Source organism: Gigantopelta aegis, chromosome 8, assembly GCF_016097555.1.
Source record: "Gigantopelta aegis isolate Gae_Host chromosome 8, Gae_host_genome, whole genome shotgun sequence".
Classification (NCBI taxonomy): Eukaryota; Metazoa; Mollusca; class Gastropoda; order Neomphalida; family Peltospiridae; genus Gigantopelta; species Gigantopelta aegis.
In genome coordinates this window covers 31,575,060-31,599,992 of record NC_054706.1, presented here as the reverse complement: position 1 = coordinate 31,599,992, position 24,933 = coordinate 31,575,060, and the positions used below count along the sequence as shown (strand labels likewise).

The 24,933-nt window shown below is 38.1% G+C and overlaps 1 protein-coding gene across 1 annotated transcript in view; it reads right to left on the bottom strand.

Annotated features, from left to right (window-relative positions):
• Nucleotides 1-12,616: 12,616 nt before the first annotated feature.
• The window catches only part of LOC121379286 (17-beta-hydroxysteroid dehydrogenase type 6-like), a 43,160-nt gene continuing 30,843 nt past the window's right edge, over nt 12,617-24,933 (bottom strand). Inside the window, exons 2-5 of the mRNA XM_041507831.1 lie at nt 24,262-24,474; nt 20,740-20,922; nt 13,872-14,004; nt 12,617-13,350 (exon numbers count right to left, since the gene is read on the bottom strand). Coding sequence (XP_041363765.1) covers nt 12,981-13,350; nt 13,872-14,004; nt 20,740-20,922; nt 24,262-24,474 — 899 coding nt within the window. The 3' untranslated portion in view covers nt 12,617-12,980. The remainder of the gene's footprint in view (nt 13,351-13,871; nt 14,005-20,739; nt 20,923-24,261; nt 24,475-24,933) is intronic.

Genomic DNA, 24,933 nt, shown 5'->3' with positions numbered 1-24,933 from the left:
AAAATATTATATATATAAATTTCTATTACATTCATTAAAATATAACATCATCCCATTTGTCCACATATAGCAACGGGAGTTTATTCATTTCTCAATGAATGTAAAAATGACGATGTCAGGGAACATTATACTTGATGACGTTATTTTATGTGGGCAAGTTGTTTTATTAAGCATTAATGGGATAAACCGTTGTTTTTGTAAACACTAAAGCATATTTTTCACTATTAGAGCCGTTTATGATCACTGAAATCAATTGTTTCTAGTCATCATGATGTTTCCAATACCCCAAAATGCATTTTTCATAATTTTGAACACCCACATAAAACATAACAGAAGGTATGTAATACATAGAGAACTTCACATACGTTGTTTTCGTTTCCTATTTAATGCACTCGTTTATTTTGCGAAAAAACATACATACGCGGTCTCGTGGTATATATTCTTGCTCAAAATAAACTCGTGCAATATGAGAAGTTCTGTATTGAAAGTTCTGTATAGATATATGATATACATATATGACTGTCCAAAAAAAAAAGCACTAATATGTACAATTTCTAAAAAAAATTCTACCTTGGTCCTTGAGTAAACCTGAACGACTTGGGTGGATGGAAATGTTTTTTTCTGCAAGATAAAATGAACACAATCGTAATAAGGAAATAGTATATAATGTTAAAAGATTGTTTTTTAAACATCACCACTCCAGGATATCGATTAATTCCATAAATAATAAACATACGTTTATATTAACTGCAAAACATGTTTTATACACACTAGACCACAGACAGAACAACACATCCAAAAGTAAAAAGTTTGTTTTATTTAACGACGCCACTAGAACACATTGATTTTTTTATCTTATCATCGGCTATTGGACGTCAAACATATGGTCATTCTGACACTGTTTTTTTTTAGAGGAAACCCGCTGTCGCCACATAGGCTACTCTTTTACGACAGGCAGCAAGGGATCTTTTATCTGCGCTTCCCACAGGCAGGATAGCACAAACCATGGCCTTTGTTGAACCAGTTATGGATCACTGGTCGGTGCAAGTGGTTTACACCTATCCAATGAGCCTTGCGAAGCACTCGCTCAGGGTTTGGAGTCGGTATCTGGATTAAAAGTCCCTTACCCTTGACTGGGATCCGAACCCAGAACCTACCAGCCTGTAGACCGATGACTTAACCACGACGCCACCGAGGCCGGTAACAACACATCCAATGCCTTCAATATTTAATATGTTGGACATGTGATAGAAAAGAACTCAGTCCAAGGTATAGTTTCAATCCTACAATCTAAGCACCTCAGGAAATGATATTAGTCACCAAACTAAAAGGTATTTTGTTTTGCATTTTCTTACCAATGTTAATTCAATGCTCAAGCACTGTCGTGGTCAACAAGCTCCGTTCATTGAACTATTTGTTCAGGCCACAAATTAATGGTTACTTCTTATTGCTTACTAAACAGAGGCTATTTCATGGGTTTTTCCATTACGATGTTTATGCCAAAGAGTGATCTGTGAAAAGCATATTTTCACAAATTGTGAAGCAATTCGTGCAAATACGATTTTCACACATGAGGACTTAACATAAAAATTGTATTAAAAAACCCCCCCATGAAATGGTCTTTTTATTATATACCTCTTTCCTAATTTTCGACAATATCTCTCAAAGTTTGTTTTAGATATTTTTTCAAAATTTCACTTCATATCTTTTTTTATAGGTATAAGCATATTATAATTTTGATATTCTTGAGTTCTATATGCAAAGATTGTGCAGGCCCGTAGCCAATTAGGGTCGGGGGGTCGGTTGACACCCCCCCCCCCCCCCCACACATACACACCAGTGGGTTTTTTCTTAATATACCCCCTCGTGTGAGGTATTTTGTGTCTCACCGTAGGCCCAAACGACCCACCCCCTCTCATAATTCTGGCTACGGGTCTGTTGTCTAGGGTATCGATTCGTTTGCAGTTAAATCTAAAATTAACGAAATATGTCATTTGTAACAGAGATATTGAACCTTTAATATCAAGGAATACAAATTAATCATACTGCACTGGTTATTTTATTATATTATTCTGATATTAGAGTCGGTTGTTTACATTTTTGAAGTGTATTCCTTTTCATTTGCTCCTGCGCGTGCAGTAACCTCACCGTGGTGCAGGGGTGTTACATTCTCTTTGAGAATGGCCAATACAGCACAAAATTGAAATTTTGAGTAAAAGTCAGTATCTATCTGTGATATTTGTATTTTTGCACAGTTCTTTACACTGTTTTTATTTAAATCATGAATTTTTATATTGATGTTGATCATCACTTTATTTGTTTGCATTACCATAGTTTGACACCCAATAGCCGATGTATTTTTCGTGCTGGGGTGTCGTTAAACATTCATTCATTCATTCATTCCTTTCCATTTGTGTTACATTTTCGGAATTATTTTAAAATTATCTGTCCCGATATCTACTGATTTTTAAAACATTTTGTACATGGTTTATAATATGGCTGAGTGCAATACGAACAATTATCTAAAATCCGAATAGTTTCAGCTCTCTATAACCAATATTCGTCATCGGTATCTAGCCGTGTTTACATGAGGAGAATAATCGGAAGTGTGACCAAATATTTTGGTCCGTTGTAACAGTGCTTTATGTTTTCAAACATAAATTAATGTGTTTACAGGTACGGTATCGAATTAAGAGGCGTCCGTTTAAACGAAGTTTTGTGAGAATGATTTTACGATCTAGGAGATGGAATTAAAAATGTATTTTGAATAGTTAAAAAGAAAAGAAGAAAAGAATAATGTATGCCTAAATCTACATGCTAACATTAGTTTTTGGAAGAATATGTATCAAGCCGTAGCTAGCATGTTGTGTGTGTGTTTCGAGGGAGATTGTATTTTAGAACGAACGAGCATGGAAGGCTAAATTGGATAACAAGTTGAAATAAAAACATTTCTTACTGGTCATAACAAAGAGAAGAACAAAATAAAGAAAAAAAAGAATTCTGGACTAGAAATAAAAAGTAAAATCCCTGGACCATGTTACGAACAACAATACTACCACACCAGCAGATAAATGATAGTAATGTATAAGAAATATGGATAATAAATGTTGTTGATGAATATAGTTATGTCATGCATCATAGTCCCCTGCGTGTGCTGTAACCTCACTGTGGTGCAGGGGTGTAACATTCTCTTTGAGAATGGCCAATACAGCACAAATTGAAATTTGGAGTAAAAGTCAGTATCTATCTGTGATATTTGTATTTTTGTACAGTTCTTTACACTGTTTTTATTTAAATCTTGAATTTTTATGTTGATGTTGATTATCACTTTACCATAGTTTGACACCCAATAGCCGATGTATTTTTCGTGCTGGGGTGTCGTTAAACATTCATTCATTATTATTAGCATCATAGTCTTTTTGAAGGAGAATTGACTAAGCACTGGATATCGCCTGATGTGCGTATCTTGTTCGTGTGATGTGTGAGCATTTGAGAAAGGAATCAGCCATTCCAGGTGTTACAATACCTGCTTGGGTCAGAGCATTTGTCCAGTCACTATCTTCAAGGAGTTCTCAAGGCAGCTACCTCAATGTATAAACCACCAAGCACAATGACAAACTGCTGCTATCCATATTCATCTGGCCACTGCCACTGGATTAGTTTAGCAGTCGTGAACAGTGGCTGATCCAGTGTTAGCACAGAAACCAGTCCAGGGTTTTAAAAACTGACAGCATGCAGGCCAGGGGCCCTATTTTCGAAACCATCTTAGCGCTACGAAATCATAAAATCGTCGTAGGTTGTGACGTCACTACAGCGCACGCCATAGTGACGTCATAGCTTACGATAATTTCACGATTTCGTAAGCTAAGATAGCTTCGAAAATATGGGCCCTGGTGCTTATAAAACGTTTAGTCTAGACACGAAGCTCTATTAGAGTCTGTGACCTACTGTCATGGCAACGCCATACAAATTGTATGCGTGTGACGTCATTAGAGATTGAGTCTGGACTCTAAAAGTTTTGTAAGCACGGCACCTGGACAACACCATCGAATGACGATAGACACACTCACCAGAAGAATCTGATATGCATTGCCTTTGTAACAGAAAGTCATATACAAATTTGTACCTGGATGCAATTGCCAATGTCAAATGCAGTGCATGGAGTCAGTATTTCTTGCACTGGCTAGTTGTGTGCTGTGTGCAATCTCAAAATGTTCAGCAACAGATAGTCTGAACAATGTACTAACACCCATTCTATGATACAGTATAGGTATGTATGATCAAGGAAGAGCAGAGGGTAAGGTAAACAGCCAAAACCGTCATGTTCACACGAAAAGGCAGAGGAATAGAATATAATTCATCAATACACGATGCACTAGTCCAACGTCTTGTTCTTAGTGTGGAGTACCGAGTAGACCTTGGCATGGTTTGAAAGAAGGACTGTTGAGTGGAAGGTGAAATGGACGACATTAACAAGCTGCAAAGGACACTGCAAATGCATAGAAGCACAGCAACACAAAAATCTGGTGAGTGTGATCAAGAATAGGAAATGGGCCTGATACCCACATTAAAGGGACATTCCTGAGTTTGCTGCACTTTTTAAGATGTTATCGACTAACAGAGACTTTTTAACGATTGTAATTACATATCAAATATATTTTTCTACATAAAATATTAGTGGCTGTATAATAAACGTGTTTCTGATCGTTCTAATATTTGTACTAGGTTAAATTTCATCTTATTTCCTAAAATATAGTTTTTTCATACGTACGAAATTATTTGAAGACAAAATCCAGTTTGGGTTTCTTATAAATATTAAGACAACCAGAAACACATTGAATATACAGACGCTGATGTTCTAAACAAGAAAATATATTTAATATGCAAGTTTAATCGTAGAAATATTTTATTAGTAGGAAACATCTTATAATGCAGGAAACTCAGGAATGTCCCTTTAATACAAGGTTTTGTAAATATAATGTAATATTGGAATCATTAATCAATAATCGTAGTTCCAAGTGTCATACTGAACTAATTTTAAATTACAAATTACTACAGATTAATCGATTCCATATATAATCTGCATAATTACGTTAAAATCGATACTATCAAATTTGTAATGTGCTGGCACTCGGTGTGAACTGTGACTTCCCCAAGAATCCATGGTAAAAATAAAGAGAACACAGGAAAACCTGCTCCAAGTGTTCACCAAATCAGCAGCCAATTCTTCGCTTTGAAAAATGTATTGATATAAAAATTGGTGCAAAATATGTACCCCAAAACTACAATAAGCTGTTCGTCAACCTCTATAGATTTTTCGAATAAAATTAATACTTTTTGCTAGTAAATGAATTAATTAATTGTATAGTTTTATGTAATCAGTGTTTCTGCCAGAGATAAATTTTTGGGTATGGCGCTATGGAATGGAATGGAACCACAGTCAACAGGGAGTATTAGTGGCCTCCCCAAGAAAGAAAATTGGTTAGGTTTAGGGTTAGGGTTAAGAAACTCGTATATTAATGATAAGAGTCATTAATTTTGTCAAAAAATTAACTTTAAAAAATAAAATCTGACAAATAATTTGGGTATGGCGCCATACCCGTTTTACCCTCTGGCAGAAACCTTGGTAATGTAAGGTATAATCTTCATATTTCAAAACAACAATTAATACAAAATTTGGTCGAAAGCTGCCATTAATAACTTGATAAAGCCTTGTTAACAACATTGTATATTATATGAAGGAAAGGAAATGGTTTATTTAACGACACTCAACACATTTCATTTACGGTTATATGACGTCAGACATATGGTTAAGGACCACACAGAATTTGAGAGAGGAAACCCGCTGTCACCACGTCATGGGCTACTCTTTTTGATCAGCAGCAAGGGATCTTTTATATGCACCATCCCACAGACAGGATAGTACATACCACGGCCTTTGTTACATCAGTTGTAGAGCACTGGCTGGAACGAGAAATAGCCCAATGGATCTACCGACGGGAATCGATCCTAGACCGACCGCGCATGAAGCGAACGCTTTACCACTGGGCTACGTCCCGCCTCTGTATATTAAATATGTAAATTTTGGTGCATTTACCACAAACCCCACTGTTTCTTTCACATATCTGCCCCACTAATGTACATATTTTAAAAATAGCTGCATAGTTCCGAATTTGTTCGATCATCTGCAAGTTCCTATACATTCTAATCGAAAGTCGATCGATTAGTGGTAACAGATTACAACCGATGATAGATGATGAAATTTCAACCGATTCCCAACACTACCACTAATACTACCACTACCACTACCACTACCACTACCACCACTACTACTACTACCAACAACAATAGTACTACTAGGAGTATTTTTCCTGCTACTACCAATACTACTACTAGAACTACTACCAATACTACTACTACAACTACTACTACTACAACTACTACCACTACCACTAATACTACCACTACTACTACTACCACTACTACCACTACTTCTACTACTGCTACCACTACTACTACTACTACTACTACTACCACTACACTAGTACTAATACGACCACTACTAACAACACTACTAATAATAATACCACTACAGCTAATACTATCATTACTACCAGCACTACCACAACCACTACAACTACCACTGCTACTACTACCACTACCACTAAGATTGCCACTGCCACTACTACTACCACTACCATCACCACTACTACTATCACCACTACCACCACCACTACTACCACACCACCACTACTACTACCACTACTACTACCACTACTACTACTACTACTACTATTACCACCACCACTACTACCACCACCACTACTACTACTAACACCACCACTACTACTATCACCACCACCACTACTACCAACAACAATAGTACTACTAGGAGTATTTTTCCTCCTCCACCTCCTCTTTCTCCTACTACTACCACTACTACCAATACTACTACTACTACTACCACCACTACTTCTACTACTGCTACCACTATTACCACTACACTAGTACTAATACGACCACTACTAACAACACTACTAATAATAATACCACTACAGCTAATACTACCATTACTACCACCACTACCACTACTAATACTACCACCACTACAACTACCACTACCACTGCTACTACTACTACTACTACTGTTACTGCTTCTACTACTATCACTACCACTCCTACCACTACCATTATCACTGCCACTACAGCAACAGCTACTACTACTACCACTACGACTAATACTACTACCACTACCACTACCACTACAACCACTAACACTACCACCACAACCACTATTACTGTCACTAACAGTACTACTACCAGTATCACTACTACTACCATGATCACTACTACTATGTCAACAACTACTACCACTATTACTACGACCACCACTACTACTACTTATGTGGCTACGGAAACAAAACGGTTACAGACGAACTGACGGACACCGTCATACCATGATAGGACCCATTAAAAACGGGCGTCTAAAAACAAGACGAAGTCATCCCGTGTGTACAACGAATGATTTATTCAAAATTATTTCAAAATGTTACACTGGTAATCAATACATAACTAAATATGTACATATATATATGTATAAAATACGAACTGTCATCACATTTTTACAAAAAGTAAAACATGACAGAGAAACTAAACCACATTAACCATGCTGCCTTGACCTTGACCGTGACCTAACAAACGGAATTTCTGTAAAGTTTTAATCATACGTTTCTCACCTCTTTATACTTCACCATTTTAAAATATTTTTTACTAATACACAACACAAACACAACTACAGTTTTAACAGCCTCGTGTGTTTGGGACTTTTTGTTAGCAACAGAACAAGCGAGAAAAGGGGAAATATCTATAGTCCGTCCCATCCTCCTACAAGACATGTTGTTTTCTCTTCTTTTTTTGGTAAATAATTTCAATTTGGTTTGACATAAGAAGATAACTAAACGAGTTTTAGTAATAACGAAAACAAACAAACTATTTTTTCGTGCAATTTAGAAAGGAGTCAGCTCAGAAATTTGTAGTAAATTCCATAGTATGAAAAATGGCGTTCTCTGTGGGAAGGACTATAGATAGGAGAGGAAAAAGCTTAGATCTAGAGAAGAAGAAGAAAAAAGCACAGATCAAAATAATAAAACAACCCCATAGATCTAGATACGAGAAAACAAAACAGATCTAGAATGGATTAAAAAACAAAACAAAAAAATGGAGAGAGCAAATTAAATCGAAGAATAGCGGGTCACTGGAAGAAACGTGGAGTGGATGTCATATTTATAATGTTTAAATAAAAATACCTATGCTGAAAATTGCACTTTTAAGACAGGACAAACATCAGTATGAACATTAGCCTAACGATTAGGGAATGAATGAATGTTTTAACGACACTCCATCACATTAGATAACATGGTTAACTACTGAATAACATAAGATATTCCTCAGGGGTGGGAATTCTCCTCGTTTCCTCGCATTTTAATCGTCCTTTCCTCCAAAATCTGTCAGATGGCACAGATTTTAACCTAGGATTTGAAGAATTTCTCTGTTTTACAGTTCACCAATTCCCATCCCCGATTCCTACTATTTTGAAACTCTTAAAATTCTGCCATTAAAAAAACAACCCACTTTGATAGCAACTATGAATTATTAATTGTTTCTTGCTGTCGATAGAATAATTTTAAAAAAAAAACCTCACCCGCCCTTCTAGGGGTGGTTCAGAATCACATGTTCAAAATGCATTAAGCATACTAGAAAATACCACGAAGAGATGATAGATGCGTGTGTGCGTGCGTGCGTGCGTGTGTGAATCTAAAAATTTTTTTAAAAAAATTGTTTTATATCTGGTGAAACAGATCTACATATGTAAAATACTAAACTGACTCCTGAAATATTTCTTTGACGGTTAGAAGCATGTTGATCCACTTAGTATTTAACTAACCCAGTGGTTGGAAGTTACTTGTTAGTCTTATTACTAAATGAGATATTGGGAAAGTCCCACCAGCTAAAATCAAAAGCACTCCTGCAAAAACTACCAAATATGTCATATATTCAATTCAAATAATAATGCATTGTATGTATGTATGTATGTAATGTATGTATGTATACCATAATATACCATAGCTAGTTGTTTGGAAAGATGAAAATAACAGAACATACGTAATAGTTTAAAACATTATTATATCACCTGCTTTTTTATACTATAAGATAAATTTAATTTAACTACACAGTGTATTAAACAGACTAAACCATGTCGTCCCATGCAAGCTAGTGTGTTAAAAGTAAATAAATAAAGCAGCATCTTAGCAGTCAAGGGAGGTCACTCTTACGACTCTAATTAATCTGAACATATTATTTGTTGGGCCTATATAGAAATCCCTAAACTACTCAAAATTCTAAAACTATCACAAAACCAAGACTAGATTATATCTAAGTGTAAATCACAATATATGTTTTGGTTATACAATGCATATGAATTGTTTAAGGAAAAAGACAAGTAATGGGGCTAATATCTAAAATAATAATCGTGACAAACTGTTAATATATTTAGTGCGCTATCCCAAAGAGATTAAAAGCACCAATTTTGGTAATATTATACAGTGAAGAATATTTTCGCCTAACAGCTCTTATTTTAAAAGGTTATCACTTTTGGCAAATCCGATGTATTTCTGGTTTTGTCAGTATATATATATATATATATATATATATATATATATAAATTCCCGGGTATATATATATATATATGATATTTTAAACGATATAATTAAACGATATTCAAAGAGTTTATTATTTTTGTTAATTTCCGGGTGGACAAAATGGGGGGGGGGGGGGGGGTGGGGGGGGGGGGGGGGGGAAGGGTTATTATTTTTTTAATTGGGGGGGGGGGGGGGGGGGGGGGGTGTGTAAGAGAGACTATACCTCCTCTACACCAACTTTATGGTGTTGTTTTAACAAAATATGAAACGTATCCAACTCATATTTTATTGTACATTGTGAAATTCACTTCCAAAAGAACGAGAAAAAAAACCAAATTTAAATAAATATTCTAGACATGATTACGTGGGGGAAAAGGGGTCGAGGCATCCGTATTATTCATTATGCGCTGTACGTCTATGATGTTTCCCCCCAGAATTCAACGAATGTAATTTTGGAGGGTAGTTGAGGTTGAATAATAATAATAATAATAATAATAATAATAATAATAATTAATGGTCTCCCACTCCCCTCACATTTCCTACCTGGTCTCAACCTGCAATAATTTCTTGAACAGCCTTTACTAGGCATACAGTTACTATTAAATCAAATGCTAGCAAAATATGTTGTGGAATGTATTATGACCATACACACATAAAAATACACGTAAGTAGGCTGGCTACAGGGCCTAAACAAATTTGTCTTTCAGGGAATGGCCCAAATACAAATAAATGAGCAGGCACGTATGTAGAAATTTTAACAGGATAGGGCCTAGACGGTATCGAAAACCTCTACCTGCACACGTGCCTCATTAAGCCGGATAGGTCAGCTTTTATTTATTTATTTTCATATTATTAATATATATATCAAACGTTTTTGTTTATGGTCGGCCTTTTTTTCCTAGGTATGGCCGGGTTCCAGAAATCACTTAATGTTTTTAGACCTAACTAGAATTTCGCGAAAGCTATATAACAACTGCCTGTTTATAAAGTGCCTTTATAGCAATATTAATCACAATTAATTTTCCTATACCTTTTAATACATGTATTATTTATCGTTTTCCGTCGCCATATAACCGTAGATAATATGCACTAATTACGATGAAGCAAAACAACATCACTGTAAAGAACACGTGGTGGCAGTGAATGTTTCGCTACTGTATATATGGCCTTGTTGGAAGCTGTAATATTATTTATGATTACCAGCCTTGGAGGTGTCGTGTATAGTCAGCCTTTAGGCTGGTAAGTTTTGGGTTCGCATCTCAGTAGGGCCTACATGCTGCTATAGAGAAAGAGTTCTAATATGTGTGCGTAAGGTCAGTACAACGATTTCTCCGTCTCATTAACAACTAACCACTAAGCCCCTGAAAATAAATTTCCAGCAAAGGCCTGGTGCCCATTTCACTAAACATCTTAAGTTTACGTCTGCTACCAGCAGTTATACCTGTCGTGGGGCCCATTTCACTAAACATCGTAAGTTTACGTCTGCTACCAGCAGTTATACTTGTCGTGGGGCCCATTTCACTAAACATCGTAAGTTTACGTCTGCTACCAGCAGTTATACCTGTCGTGGGGTCCATTTCATTAAACATCGTAAGTTTACGTCTGCTACAGCAGTTATATCTGTCGTGGGGCCCATTTCACTAAACATCGTAAGTTTACGTCTGCTACCAGCAGTTATACCTGTCGTGGGGTCCATTTCACTAAACATCGTAAGTTTACGTCTGCTACAGCAGTTATATCTGTCGTGGGGCCCATTTCACTAAACATCGTAAGTTTACGTCTGCTACCAGCAGTTATACCTGTCGTGGGGCCCATTTCACTAAACATCGTAAGTTTACGTCTGCTACCAGCAGTTATACATGTCGTGGGGCCCATTTCACTAAACATCGTAAGTTTACGTCTGCTACCAGCAGTTATACCTGTCGTGGGGTCCATTTCACTAAACATCGTAAATTTACGTCTGCTACCAGCAGTTATACATGGGCGTACATAGGATTTTGAAAAGGGGGGTTCCAAAATAGATTGCAGAGATATTGGGCATATATTTCTATGTTGAGTTTTGAAAAGGGGGGTTCCAAAATAGATTGCAGAGATATTCGGCATATATTTCTATGTTGAGTAAATATAATAATGTCAGATATCAATGTCAGATATATTAAATTATAAAAAAAAGCGATTTCGGGGGGGGGGGGGGGGGTTCGACCGAACCCCCCCCCCTATGTACGCCCATGTTATACCTGTCGTACGTTTACACGTGTTTACGGAAACTGGAGTATTTTAAGGACAACAGAAAATGAAACGTGTGTTCTTTAAACTATCTTTTGTTGAACTATAATAGTAATAGTAATTCTGGTTTAGTCGTAGATTTAATTTTACGTGCAAAACTTGGCTTACGGCGTTTTGTGAAAATGGGCCCTGGTGCTTATAAAACGTTTTAGAGTATAGACTTGAGACTCTAACAGAGTCTGAGACACTAATGTCATGACAATGCCATACACATTGTATGCGTGTGACGTCATTACAGCGTTCTTCAACCGTAATTTAATATAAGCACGAAAATTAAGTTTAGGCCTAAATGAAATAAACACTTCCTATGTAATGTTTATTTTCTTTCATTTGGATTATTTTAAAGTTTGATTGTCGGTTATTGAGAGAGAACGGACATTAAATAAAGCAACGTTATACTAATGTATCTTGACAAACATTTTTGGTAAACATCTCAACAGCTTCTGCGACTTACCTTTCAATTCAGGTACAGATTCATTCAGTAATTATTTTCGCTTTCAACAAAATGGCAACGTTCATCAAATACAAAATACAAGGATGCCAACAATTCCATTTTTCATCACAATGGCGGGTTTTTTTTTTTTTTTAAAGTCAAAATGAAAACAACAAAACAAAACAAAACCCATTAAATATTGGACCAATAAAGAATGAATATTACAAAAAATGAATATAAAAATGAATGTTAAACATGAGATGTTATATTTACTGAGGCAGTTCCATCAGTAATATTAACTATTTTCTTTACGTACGTATCGAAACAAACTCAAACAGGACTATTATTCATTTACATATTGTCAAATTCACGACCGATTACAGTTGCAGTTAATTTGGAGTTCTGTTATTTTTGTTTGTCCAGTTATTCTACAGTTCCGTAAAAAAAAATCTGTGTCCAATTATTTTGGAGTTATTTTTCACTCCGTTCAGTTATTTTGAAGTCCCGTCATTTTTCTCTCCGTCCATTTATTTTGGAGATCCGGTATTTTTCTCTCCGTCCGTTTATTTTGGAGATCCGTTATTTTTCTCTCTGTCCGATTCCCTCCTCTTGGCCTCCACGGGCGCCTTAGGTGTGTAAGCCGTCAACAGTTTGTCTGTGATCGAGTTTGGCAACGCCATCAAAATGTGCGCTCTCAGATTAGATCTCCAGTACGGAACGTACCTCTGCTTCGGAAACTTTGTGACGACGGCCTTGGCCATGAGGTCGACGACTTCGTCCACGTTGGGGCGGGCTCGCCGCATCTGTTTGGTGATGTTCTCCAGGAAACTCTCGAAGTATTCTTCACCATAGTCATTTTTCACGTCTGTTGGAGTCTCCGCCCATGACTTCCGGTTCATGTCGATCAAATAGCCTTCTTGTGATATCGGTGTCCTGTAAAGAAAACGCGCGGATATAGAAAGTAAAAGTAATATTTTCATATGGCACACTAAAATTTTAATTTTAATTTTCAGGGAAACAAATTATATTTCAAGATAGCAAGAAATGTAGAAATCTGCCCGTGTTCAGATGGTCATTACCACTGACCTCCTCCCGATAATGCTAGGTTCAGAATATCAACAACCACGACAAAGTTAACCAACTTTCTGCTGTCACTTCTACGACTTTCCAAATGCTAGTCTGAGCGCTCTTACCCGACTCGATTCCCGACGTATAACCCATTAGTTGTTAATCTGAGCGCGCCCGTCGTAAGTCGGGAGTTGGCGAAATTACAACTTCGTCGTGACAGTTGACAGTTTGAAACTAGCATTAAGCAATATGGGAATCTTTTGTATGCAGCTTACCATAGACAGGACAGTACATGCCTATGCCTTTGGTGTACCGGTCGTGGGGCACTGTTTGAAACGTGTAAAAGGATGGGGTTTGGGTGTTGTTGTTTTTAAAAGAAAGTCTACCTGTAAAGTCCAGGTTCTATTGTAATGACTTTGACGTCAAACTTCGTCATCTCCAAACGAAGTCCATCAGAAAATGCGATGCACGCCTTTTTAGACATGGAGTAGGCCGAGAAGGCTGGTAGGGTGAAGCGACCTGGAAACAAAATACGACATAGAGTATAATACGAATGTCCGTGTTGCAGAAGAGTTATCTTACAACGAGTAGATTCTAAATGTATCTAATGAGCGAAAACGACTTGGTATATATACGTTTGGTAGCCACCAATTGTAAGATAAATCACCTCTCCAAAGGCGCTTCATCCAACAAACTCATCCCAAGAAACAAAATAACACACACACACTCTGTGACACAGACAGAGAGAGAGAGAGAGAGAGAGAGAGAGAGAGAGAGAGAGAGAGAGAGAGAGAGAGAGAGAGAGAGAGACGTGCATGCAACACGCATAACGCACGCACACACACAAAACCCACTGGCAAATTAAAGCGATAAAATGAACAACAACATGTTTATTCAATATTAAGGCCACAGGCCCAAAATACATAAAAACCCATATATATATTTTGTCGCATGCAAGTGGTTAAGTTACAAAACATCATCACGGAGTATTCATTTCAGCTAATTTGGAGAATATGCATACTTTGATATTTGCAGACGATGTTGCCACACTTGATGATACATGCTCTCAGTTACAAACCAATATTAAAGTTTTTGAACAGTTTTGCATAGCTACTGGAATGAAAATTAATCTTGATAAGACTAAAGTTAATGTATTTAGAAATGGTGGTCCCCTTCGATCATATGAAAAGTGGTTTTACATGGGATCTGAAATTAAAGCAGTTTCGTGTTATAAGTATTTAGGTATTATGTTCACTCCTAAATTATCTTGGAATAAAGCTTAGCTCTGTTTTTCTGCTCAAACAAACAAATCTTTGTTAACACTTTACCGATACCACAAGAGAGCAGGGAATATACCTTTTTCAGATAGCTTTAAATTATTTGATGCCATGATAACCCCAATTTTATGTTATGGATCAGAAATATGGGGTACTAGCAGATGCAAAATTATTGAAGCTGTGCAAATTAAATTTTGTAAATACCTGCTTAAGGTTGGGAAATCAGTAAAAAATTATATTGTGTTGGGTGAGTGTGGTAGGGTCCATCTTCAACTTATTTATATGACAAGAGTTATCAAATATTGGTGTAAACTTATTCAACTACCACTTTTCAGATTACCGTGTCAAAGTTATTTGATGTTAAAATCTTTAGATGATGTTGGGTACATTAATTGGGCTACAAAAGTGAAACAGAGTTTTATTTAATTATGGTTTTGGTTTTGTATGGCTATGTCAGGAAGTAGGTAATATTGATTTGTTTATCTCATTGTTTAAACAGAGACTTTATGACAATTTACAGCAACAGTGGTCAGCTGATATAAATATATCTACCTCATGTTATTATTACACGCAGTATAAATCTCTTTTGAATATCGAACGGTACTTGCAATTTAACTTTGCGGTACATATCAGAAGGGCCCTGTCGACGTTTAGATGTAATAACTTTGGATTAGCAGTAGACACTGGCAAATTTAACAATATAACCTATGAACAAAGATGGTGCCCTTTTTGTAGAAATAATGATGAGGTTTTTTTTTTTTTATTGAAAACATGTATTACTCGAGTATAAAAAGTATACGGACTTAAGAAAAAAGTTTCTTTTTTATTTTATCAATAAATATTTGTATTTACCACCTTCGATTATTTTTGTGAAGCTGATGTCATCTGCAATTGAACTATTGCTGTACAATATGTCATTGTTTTTATATCAGGTATCTGAAATAAGAAAGCTAAGTGGTGATGTTTTGTAACTTAACCACTTGCATGCGACAAAATATATATGGGTTTTTGTGTATTTTGGGCCTGTGACCTTAATATTGAATAAACTTGTAAAATGAACATAGTTATTATGAATATATTGTTTTATGAATTAATCCGAATTGAACAGGTGGGACAGAATAAGTAATCATCACAGACATCTCACGGTGTTGTTGGTAGCTATAAGGATCGGGGCGGGACGTAGCCCAGTGGTAAAGCGCTCGCTCGATGCGCGGTCGGTCTGGGATCGATCCCCGTCGGTGGGCCCATTGGACTATTTCTCGTCACAGCTAGTGCACCACGACTGGTATATCAAAGGCCGTGGTATGTGCTATCCTGTCTGTGGGATGGTGCATATAAATGATCCCTTGCTGCTAATCGGAAAGAGTAGCCCATGAAGTGGTGACAGCGGGTTTCCTCTCTCAGTATCTGTGTGGTCCTTAACTATATGTCTGACGCCATATAACCGTAATTAAAATGTATTGAGTGCGTCGTTAAATAAAAAACATTTCTTTCTTTCTATAAGAATCATGCATGCGGTTGAAAAAGCTATCTAAAGGCAGATACTAAATGCGGCACGTACGTGCGGTCCGCATAAAAACAGAATATCGAAATACACCAGTTTAGACGAGTGCGTTTAGAATGGATGCGTGCGATGCGCAGTGAAATACTCATATATGGCCCAAAACACAAGCCGCAGACGCATTCGACGCATCAGTCAGACTGCACGCACCGTATCCAGACTATCTGAATCTTTAGAAACATCTTAAATGTAGCATACTCAAGACAAGACTCTTTAACACATGAAAAATGTTGTTATCGTGTTGTGTTATTTTCGTCTAACAAGATGTTCCGCACAACTACGCCTCGTAACGTTTCCATTAACAACAGATTAAAAGTAAGTAGGTTCTGCAGACGGTTCAAAACAAAGCAAAAAAACATTTCAGTCATGCGCGCGTTTTTGACGTATGTAAACATTTCACTGTATTGAAATTCTACAAACACCAGAACGTTTGTAAACACACAGGGAGCTTAGGAATTCATATTCCAAGCAAGTAAATTATTGCATGTGTCACGCGGGGGCGGAAAGTGGCTCAGTGGTAGAGTATTCACGCGACCGTGCAATGCGTTGTCGGATCAGTCCGTAATCCTCCTACATCTATGATTAACTTTAGAATTTATATATTTACCATTGTTCGACACCCAATAGCAGATGAATTTGTGTGTGTGCGTGCGTGGGTGTGTGTGTGTGTGTGTGTATGTGTGTGTCTGTGTTTGTGTGCGTGTGTGTCTGTGTGTGTGTGTGCGTATGTGTGTGACTGTCTCTGTCTCTCTCTCTCTCTCTCTCTCTCTCTCTCTCTCTCTCTCTCTCTCTCTCTGTATTTGTGTGCGCGCACGTGTGTGTGTGTGTGACATTCATTCATTCCACATCTATGTATGGTAAAAAAAAGTTTAGTTTGTTTAACGACACCACTAGAGAACATATATTTATTAATCATCGGCTACTGGGTGTCAAATCAGGCCGCTATAGACTCAACTACTGCATGTATACCAAATTCCGAGTGGGAAACAGTGGAACCTGCCAGTGGTACAGCATCCATGACCGTGGAACATTTCCTGCAACATTGTCCCACCTACCAGAACCAGAGAAAAACAGTCTGGCCTTCAGATGAACCCCTGAAGGAGAAACTCTTTGTCTCCTTGGAGAACCTACGGAATACAACAGCTTCTGTTCGAGCCACTGGGATCCCTGTCTGAGCGTACAACAACGAAGAAGAAGGATGTCAAATATTTGGTAAGTTTGACGTATAGTAATAGAGAGGATACTCACTACATTTTTCCATTAATAACCAGGAATCTTTAATCTACACCATCCCACAGACAGGATAGCACATACCACGGCCTTTGCTATACCAGTTGTGATGCACTGGCTGCACCTCCCTGTCTTTGTAGTTCTTTCCTTCAGTGAGATGCCCTTTTAACAAGATTATCACGTGCCCTTTTCTCGCTAGCACGCCCGCCCATAAAACATTCCTTTTATATGTACCATCCCTAACACAGGGTACCACATACCACGGCCTTTGATATACCAGTCGTGGTACACTGACTGCCCCTCCCATCTTTTTCTTTTCTTTTTCTCTCATTGAGATGCCCTTTTAACGAATTGATCACGTGCCCTTTTCTCGTTAGCACCTCCCCCATAAAATATTTCCTGGATCCGCCCATGGCCAATTACGTGTCTTTCATTTCAACTTATTTTCGTGCTTATATCCAATTAAGGTTCAAGCACGCTGTCCTGGGCACACAACCTCAGCTATCTGGGTTGTCTGTCCAGGACAGTGGGTTAGTTGTTAGTGAGATAGAAGAGGGTGTAGTGGCCTTACACCTACCCACTGAGCCCTTAAGAACTCGCTCTGGGTTGGAGCCGGTACCGGGCTGCGAACCCTGTACCTACCAGCCTGTAGTCCGATGGCTTAACCACTACGCCACCGAGGCCGGTATTACGTGTCTGTTATATATCTCCCCAGTGGCATAATTGAAGCAACAAAAGTGATTACAGTAAGAGAGGTCTTTGAAGACTGACAGGACAGCGAGTGTTGCCGCAAGATAGCAAGATAGCAAGTTTGTTATGATACGTCTAAAACTTGTGTGCGCAGATTACATCGAAAAGAAAGGGAAAAAACTCAAAACAGATGGCGCCAGCGATGTGATGTATCTGGGCTGAGTTCAGACAGACCGAGCAGAAAAACGTCTGCTACACTTTGCCAAATGGGCATATCGTAGAACGCAAGACAGAACTAAGCCCAACGGATTATACAGTAATCTGAGATCGTAACTGAATTGCTGTATCGTGGAAACACTTAAAGGGACAGTCCTGAGTTTACAACCATGGTAAAATTGTTCCGACCAATAGAGGCTTTTCGATGACGTAACATACAAATTAAATACTTTTTCTTATTTAAAATATCAGTGTCTGTATTTACAAGGTGTTTGTTGTTGTCCTAATGCTTGTTGTAGCCCAAACCAAAATTTACCTCTTAATAATTTCTCGTACGAAAAAAATATGTATATAGCACGAATTAAAGTAAAAACTGAGTGCTACAAACATTAGTATACGACCGCAAACACATTCGATATACAGACACTGATATTCTAAATAAGAAAATGTATTTAGTATGAAATAGTGGTCGCCAACGAGGCTCTATTTTCGCAAACACCAAACAATGGCTGCAAACTCAGGACAGTCCCTTTAAAGGTACTATGTCACGTTTTAAATGTCCTTAGTCATCTTATAACATACCACGGCCTTTGATACACTAGTCGTGGTGCACTGGCTGGAACGAGAAGTGGCCCAATGGGCCTACCAACGGGGATCGATCCTAGACCGACCGCGCATTAAGCGAGCGCTTTACCATTGGGGTACGCCCCTGCCTCGGCAGTCAAAAGAAGACAATTTTTTTTTAGATTCTATCGATGTTAAAAAACGTAAAGTTTGTTTTATTTAACGACGCCACTAGAGCACACTGATTTTTTTATCTTATCATTGGCTATTGGACGTCAAACATATGGTCATCTTGACACTGTTTTTAGAGGAAACCCGCTGTTGCCACATAGGCAACTCTTTTACGACAGGCAGCAAGGGATCTTTTATTTGCGCTTCCCACAGGCAGGATAGCACAAACCATGCCTTTGTTGAACCAGTTATGGGCCACTGGTTTACACCTACCCATTGAGCCTTGCGGAGCACTCAATCAGGGTTTGGAGTCGGTATCTGGATAAAAAAAAAATCCCATGCCTCGACTGGGATCTGCACCCAGTACCTACCAGCCTATAGATGTTAAGATAATCAAAAGCATACGTGGTGTACAAATATAAATATTGTGAAAAAGAAACTGTCAGCCAGAAGTACGGGATCTTGTTCTTTATAACTGTTAATGCAAAAGTCACCATAACCCAGCAACAGCAACAACAAAATCTGCTTTACAGTATTGGAAATATGGTATTACTTCAGGAAGGAAATGTTTTATTTAACGACGCACTCAACACATTTTATTTACGGTTATATGGCGTCAGACATACCTGTATGGTTATGGACCACACAGATATTGAGAGAGGAAACCCGCTGTCGCCACTTCATGGGCTACTCGTTTATATGCACCATCCCACAGACATACCACGGCATTTTGTTCCACCAGTTATGGAGCACTGGCTGGAACGAGGAATAGCCCAATGGGTCCACCGACGGGGATCGATCCTAGACCGACTGCGCATCAAGCGAACGCTTTATCACTGAGCTACGTCCAGCCGCTTTATTTCAGAAGAGAAACACAGTCTATGCCTTATTAAACTTAATGTCGCCATGTTAGGTTGATTTGTTACGTTAGTAGCCTACGCGTGTATGCTTCCAGTTCAAATTGTCAACCAACAGCATCATTTTGACCATATCTACAAAATGCAGACAATATCATGTAGGGGCATTATGTTCCTAATATAACGCAAAAGCTACAGAAGAATATCCACCTAAATGTATTCGTTGTTTGAGTTTCGTGTTGGGGGAGCTTTAACAATGAAAATAACATAATTCTAGGGATCACAATTTGCATTGCCCGACGTCCATGCCAAGTGGAATTGTCATATCGGGCAAGTAATTAGGTTAACTGCATATGCCCGATGACAAGTCACTGATGTAACAGCCAATATGTATTTTCATTTTATTAAAAATTCCATTAGCGCTAAAGTTTGTTTTGTTTAACGACACCACTAGAGCACATTGATTTATCAGTCATCGGCTACTGGATGTCAAACATTTGGTAATTTTGGCATATAGTCTTAGAGTAGAAACCTGCTACATTTTTTTTTCAATAGTAGCAATAGATACATTGTATTTCATATGCACCATCCAACAGAAAGTATAGCACATGCCACGATATTAGATATACCAGTCGTGGTGCACTGGCTAAAAATTCCATTAAATCCATTGAACATTACTTAAAATTACCTGCTAAACTGGCGACATTGACGACTCGACCTTTGGATGAGCGAATCAGAGGTAAGAACGCCTTCGTTACCCTAACAACGCCGAATACGTTAACGTCCATAACTCTTTCAAACTGTTCTACCGAACACCACTCTATTTCCGTGAAGACTGCTACACCGGCATTGTTCACAACAGCCCATAGAGCTAAAAAGAAAACAGAATAAAAGTTATAAAGTTTGATTTGTTTAATGACACCACTAGAATACGTGGATTAATTAATCACGGGCTATTGGGAAGGAAGGAAGGAAATGTTTTATTTAACGACGCACTCAACACATTTTATTTACGGTTATATGGCGTCGGACATATGGTTGAAGACCACATAAATATTGAGAGAGGAAACCTGCTGTCGCCACTTCATGGGCTACTCTTTTCGATTGGTAATTTTGGTATATAGTCTTAGAGTGGAAACCCGCTACATTTTTTTCAATAGTAGTAATAGCTATTTTATATGCACCATCCCACAGACAGGATAGCACATACCACGGCCTTTGATATACCAGTCGTGGTGCACTGGCTGGAGCGTGAAATAGCCCATGGGCCCACCGACGGGGATCGATCCCAGACCCACCGCGCATCGAGCGAGCGCTTTACCACTGGGCCACGTCCCGCCCCCTTCACCGGCTATTAGATGCCAAACATGTGGACATTCTGACACATAGTCTTTAGAGACATCCCACTAGAGTTTTCATTAGGAACAATCACCGGCTATTAGATGCCAAACATGTGGACATTCTGACACATAGTCTTTAGAGACATCCCACTAGAGTTTTCATTAGGAACAATCACCGGCTATTAGATGCCAAACATGTGGACATTCTGACACATAGTCTTTAGAGAAATCCCACTAGAGTTTTCATTAGGAACAATCACCGGCTATTAGATGCCAAACATGTGGACATTCTGACACATAGTCTTTAGAGACATCCCACTAGAGTTTTCATTAGGAACAATCACCGGCTATTAGATGCCAAACATGTGGACATTCTGACACATAGTCTTTAGAGACATCCCACTAGAGTTTTCATTAGGAACAATCACCGGCTATTAGATGCCAAACATGTGGACATTCTGACACATAGTCTTTAGAGAAATCCCACTAGAGTTTTCATTAGGAACAATCACCGGCTATTAGATGCCAAACATGTGGACATTCTGACACATAGTCTTTAGAGAAATCCCACTAGAGTTTTCATTAGGAACAATCACCGGCTATTAGATGCCAAACATGTGGACATTCTGACACATAGTCTTTAGAGAAATCCCACAAGAGTTTTCATTAGGAACAATCACCGGCTATTAGATGCCAAACATGTGGACATTCTGACACATAGTCTTTAGAAAAATCCCACTAGAGTTTTCATTAGGAACAATCACCGGCTATTAGATGCCAAACATGTGGACATTCTGACACATAGTCTTTAGAGAAATCCCACTAGAGTTTTCATTAGGAACAATCACCGGCTATTAGATGCCAAACATGTGGACATTCTGACACATAGTCTTTAGAGAAATCCCACAAGAGTTTTCATTAGGAACAATCACCGGCTATTAGATGCCAAACATGTGGACATTCTGACACATAGTCTTTAGAAAAATCCCACTAGAGTTTTCATTAGGAACAATCACCGGCTATTAGATGCCAAACATGTGGACATTCTGACACATAGTCTTTAGAGAAATCCCACAAGAGTTTTCATTAGGAACAATCACCGGCTATTAGATGCCAAACATGTGGACATTCTGACACATAGTCTTTAGAAAAATCCCACTAGAGTTTTCATTAGGAACAATCACCGGCTATTAGATGCCAAACATGTGGACATTCTGACACATAGTCTTTAGAGAAATCCCACTAGAGTTTTCATTAGGAACAATCACCGGCTATTAGATGCCAAACATGTGGACATTCTGACACATAGTCTTTAGAGAAATCCCACAAGAGTTTTCATTAGGAACAATCACCGGCTATTAGATGCCAAACATGTGGACATTCTGACACATAGTCTTTAGAAAAATCCCACTAGAGTTTTCATTAGGAACAATCACCGGCTATTAGATGCCAAACATGTGGACATTCTGACACATAGTCTTTAGAGAAATCCCACTAGAGTTTTCATTAGGAACAATCACCGGCTATTAGATGCCAAACATGTGGACATTCTGACACATAGTCTTTAGAGAAATCCCACAAGAGTTTCATTAGGAACAATCACCGGCTATTAGATGCCAAACATGTGGACATTCTGACACATAGTCTTTAGAAAAATCCCACTAGAGTTTTCATTAGGAACAATCACCGGCTATTAGATGCCAAACATGTGGACATTCTGACACATAGTCTTTAGAGAAATCCCACTAGAGTTTTCATTAGGAACAATCACCGGCTATTAGATGCCAAACATGTGGACATTCTGACACATAGTCTTTAGAGAAATCCCACTAGAGTTTTCATTAGGAACAATCACCGGCTATTAGATGCCAAACATGTGGACATTCTGACACATAGTCTTTAGAGAAATCCCACTAGAGTTTTCATTAGGAACAATCACCGGCTATTAGATGCCAAACATGTGGACATTCTGACACATAGTCTTTAGAGAAATCCCACTAGAGTTTTCATTAGGAACAATCACCGGCTATTAGATGCCAAACATGTGGACATTCTGACACATAGTCTTTAGAGAAATCCCACTAGAGTTTTCATTAGGAACAATCACCGGCTATTAGATGCCAAACATGTAGACATTCTGACACATAGTCTTTAGAGAAATCCCACTAGAGTTTTCATTAGGAACAATCACCGGCTATTAGATGCCAAACATGTGGACATTCTGACACATAGTCTTTAGAGAAATCCCACTAGAGTTTTCATTAGGAACAATCACCGGCTATTAGATGCGAAACATGTGGAGCTCTGCCTGAAAAGCGAAATGGCCCAATAGGTCCACTGACGAGCATCGATCCTAAGACCGATCCTGCATCAAACGAGTGCTATGTTCCCCAACCCCCAAGTGTCGAAATAATCACATACCAAATAGGAAGGAAGAAGGAAGGAAATGTTTTATTTAACGACGCACTCAACACATTTTATTTACGGTTATATGACGTCGGACATATGATTAAGGACCACACAGATATTGAGGGAGGAAACCCGCTGTCGCCACTTTATGGGCTACTCTTTTCGATTAGCAGCAAGAGATCTTTTATATGTACCATCCCACAGACAGGATAGCACATACCACGGCCTTTGATGTACCATCGTGGTGCACTGGCTTGGAGCGAGAAATAGCGCAATGCACATACCAAACAGATACCAAAAATAGACGTAATGTTTTTTCTTTTTCATTTATTATTATTATTATAATTATTATAATTATAATTATTATAATTATAATTATTATTATTATTATTATTATTATTATTATTATTATCTATTTATTTATTTATTTATTTATTTTTAAATCACTGTAAAATGTTTACCTTTATCGCCAATGTTTTCCTTGACATATTTTTGCGCCTCCCGGACTTGCCAATCATTCGTGACGTCAACGGCGACGATATGTAGCCTGTCTGAGGTAGCTTCCTTTAGCTGCTGCGCCCCCTCGCGGTCGGGCATGAGACATCCGGCGAACACGGTGTAGCCAAGTCTGTCAAGCCTGATTGACAGGTTGTGACCAAACCCACTGTCGCATCCTGGAATTAGCATGCCATACACATAATAAACACCACATCATATCACATACAAAGTTCAAACGACAGATACGCCATATGGTTCCATCGTACTGCAATGATCGTACTAAAGTTAAAAAAAAATTTGTTTAGTGAAACCACTAGAGCACATTGATATATTAATAATCGGTTACTGGATGTCAAATATTTGGTAATTCTGAAATAAATTCTTAGAGAGAAAACCCGCTTCTTCTTTTTTTCATTAGCAGCAAGGGATCTTTTATATGCACCATCCGATATACAGAAGAGCACATACAACGGCCTTTCATATACCAGTCGTGGTGCACTGGCTGGTACGAGAAATAGCCAAAAAAATAATTTAAAATTCAGCTGAATATCTCAAGACCTTCTAAAAAACCTTCCGGAAAACAAATGTTTACATCTCCAAATTTGAAGAGGCATAACTCAAAAACGGGTAAATTG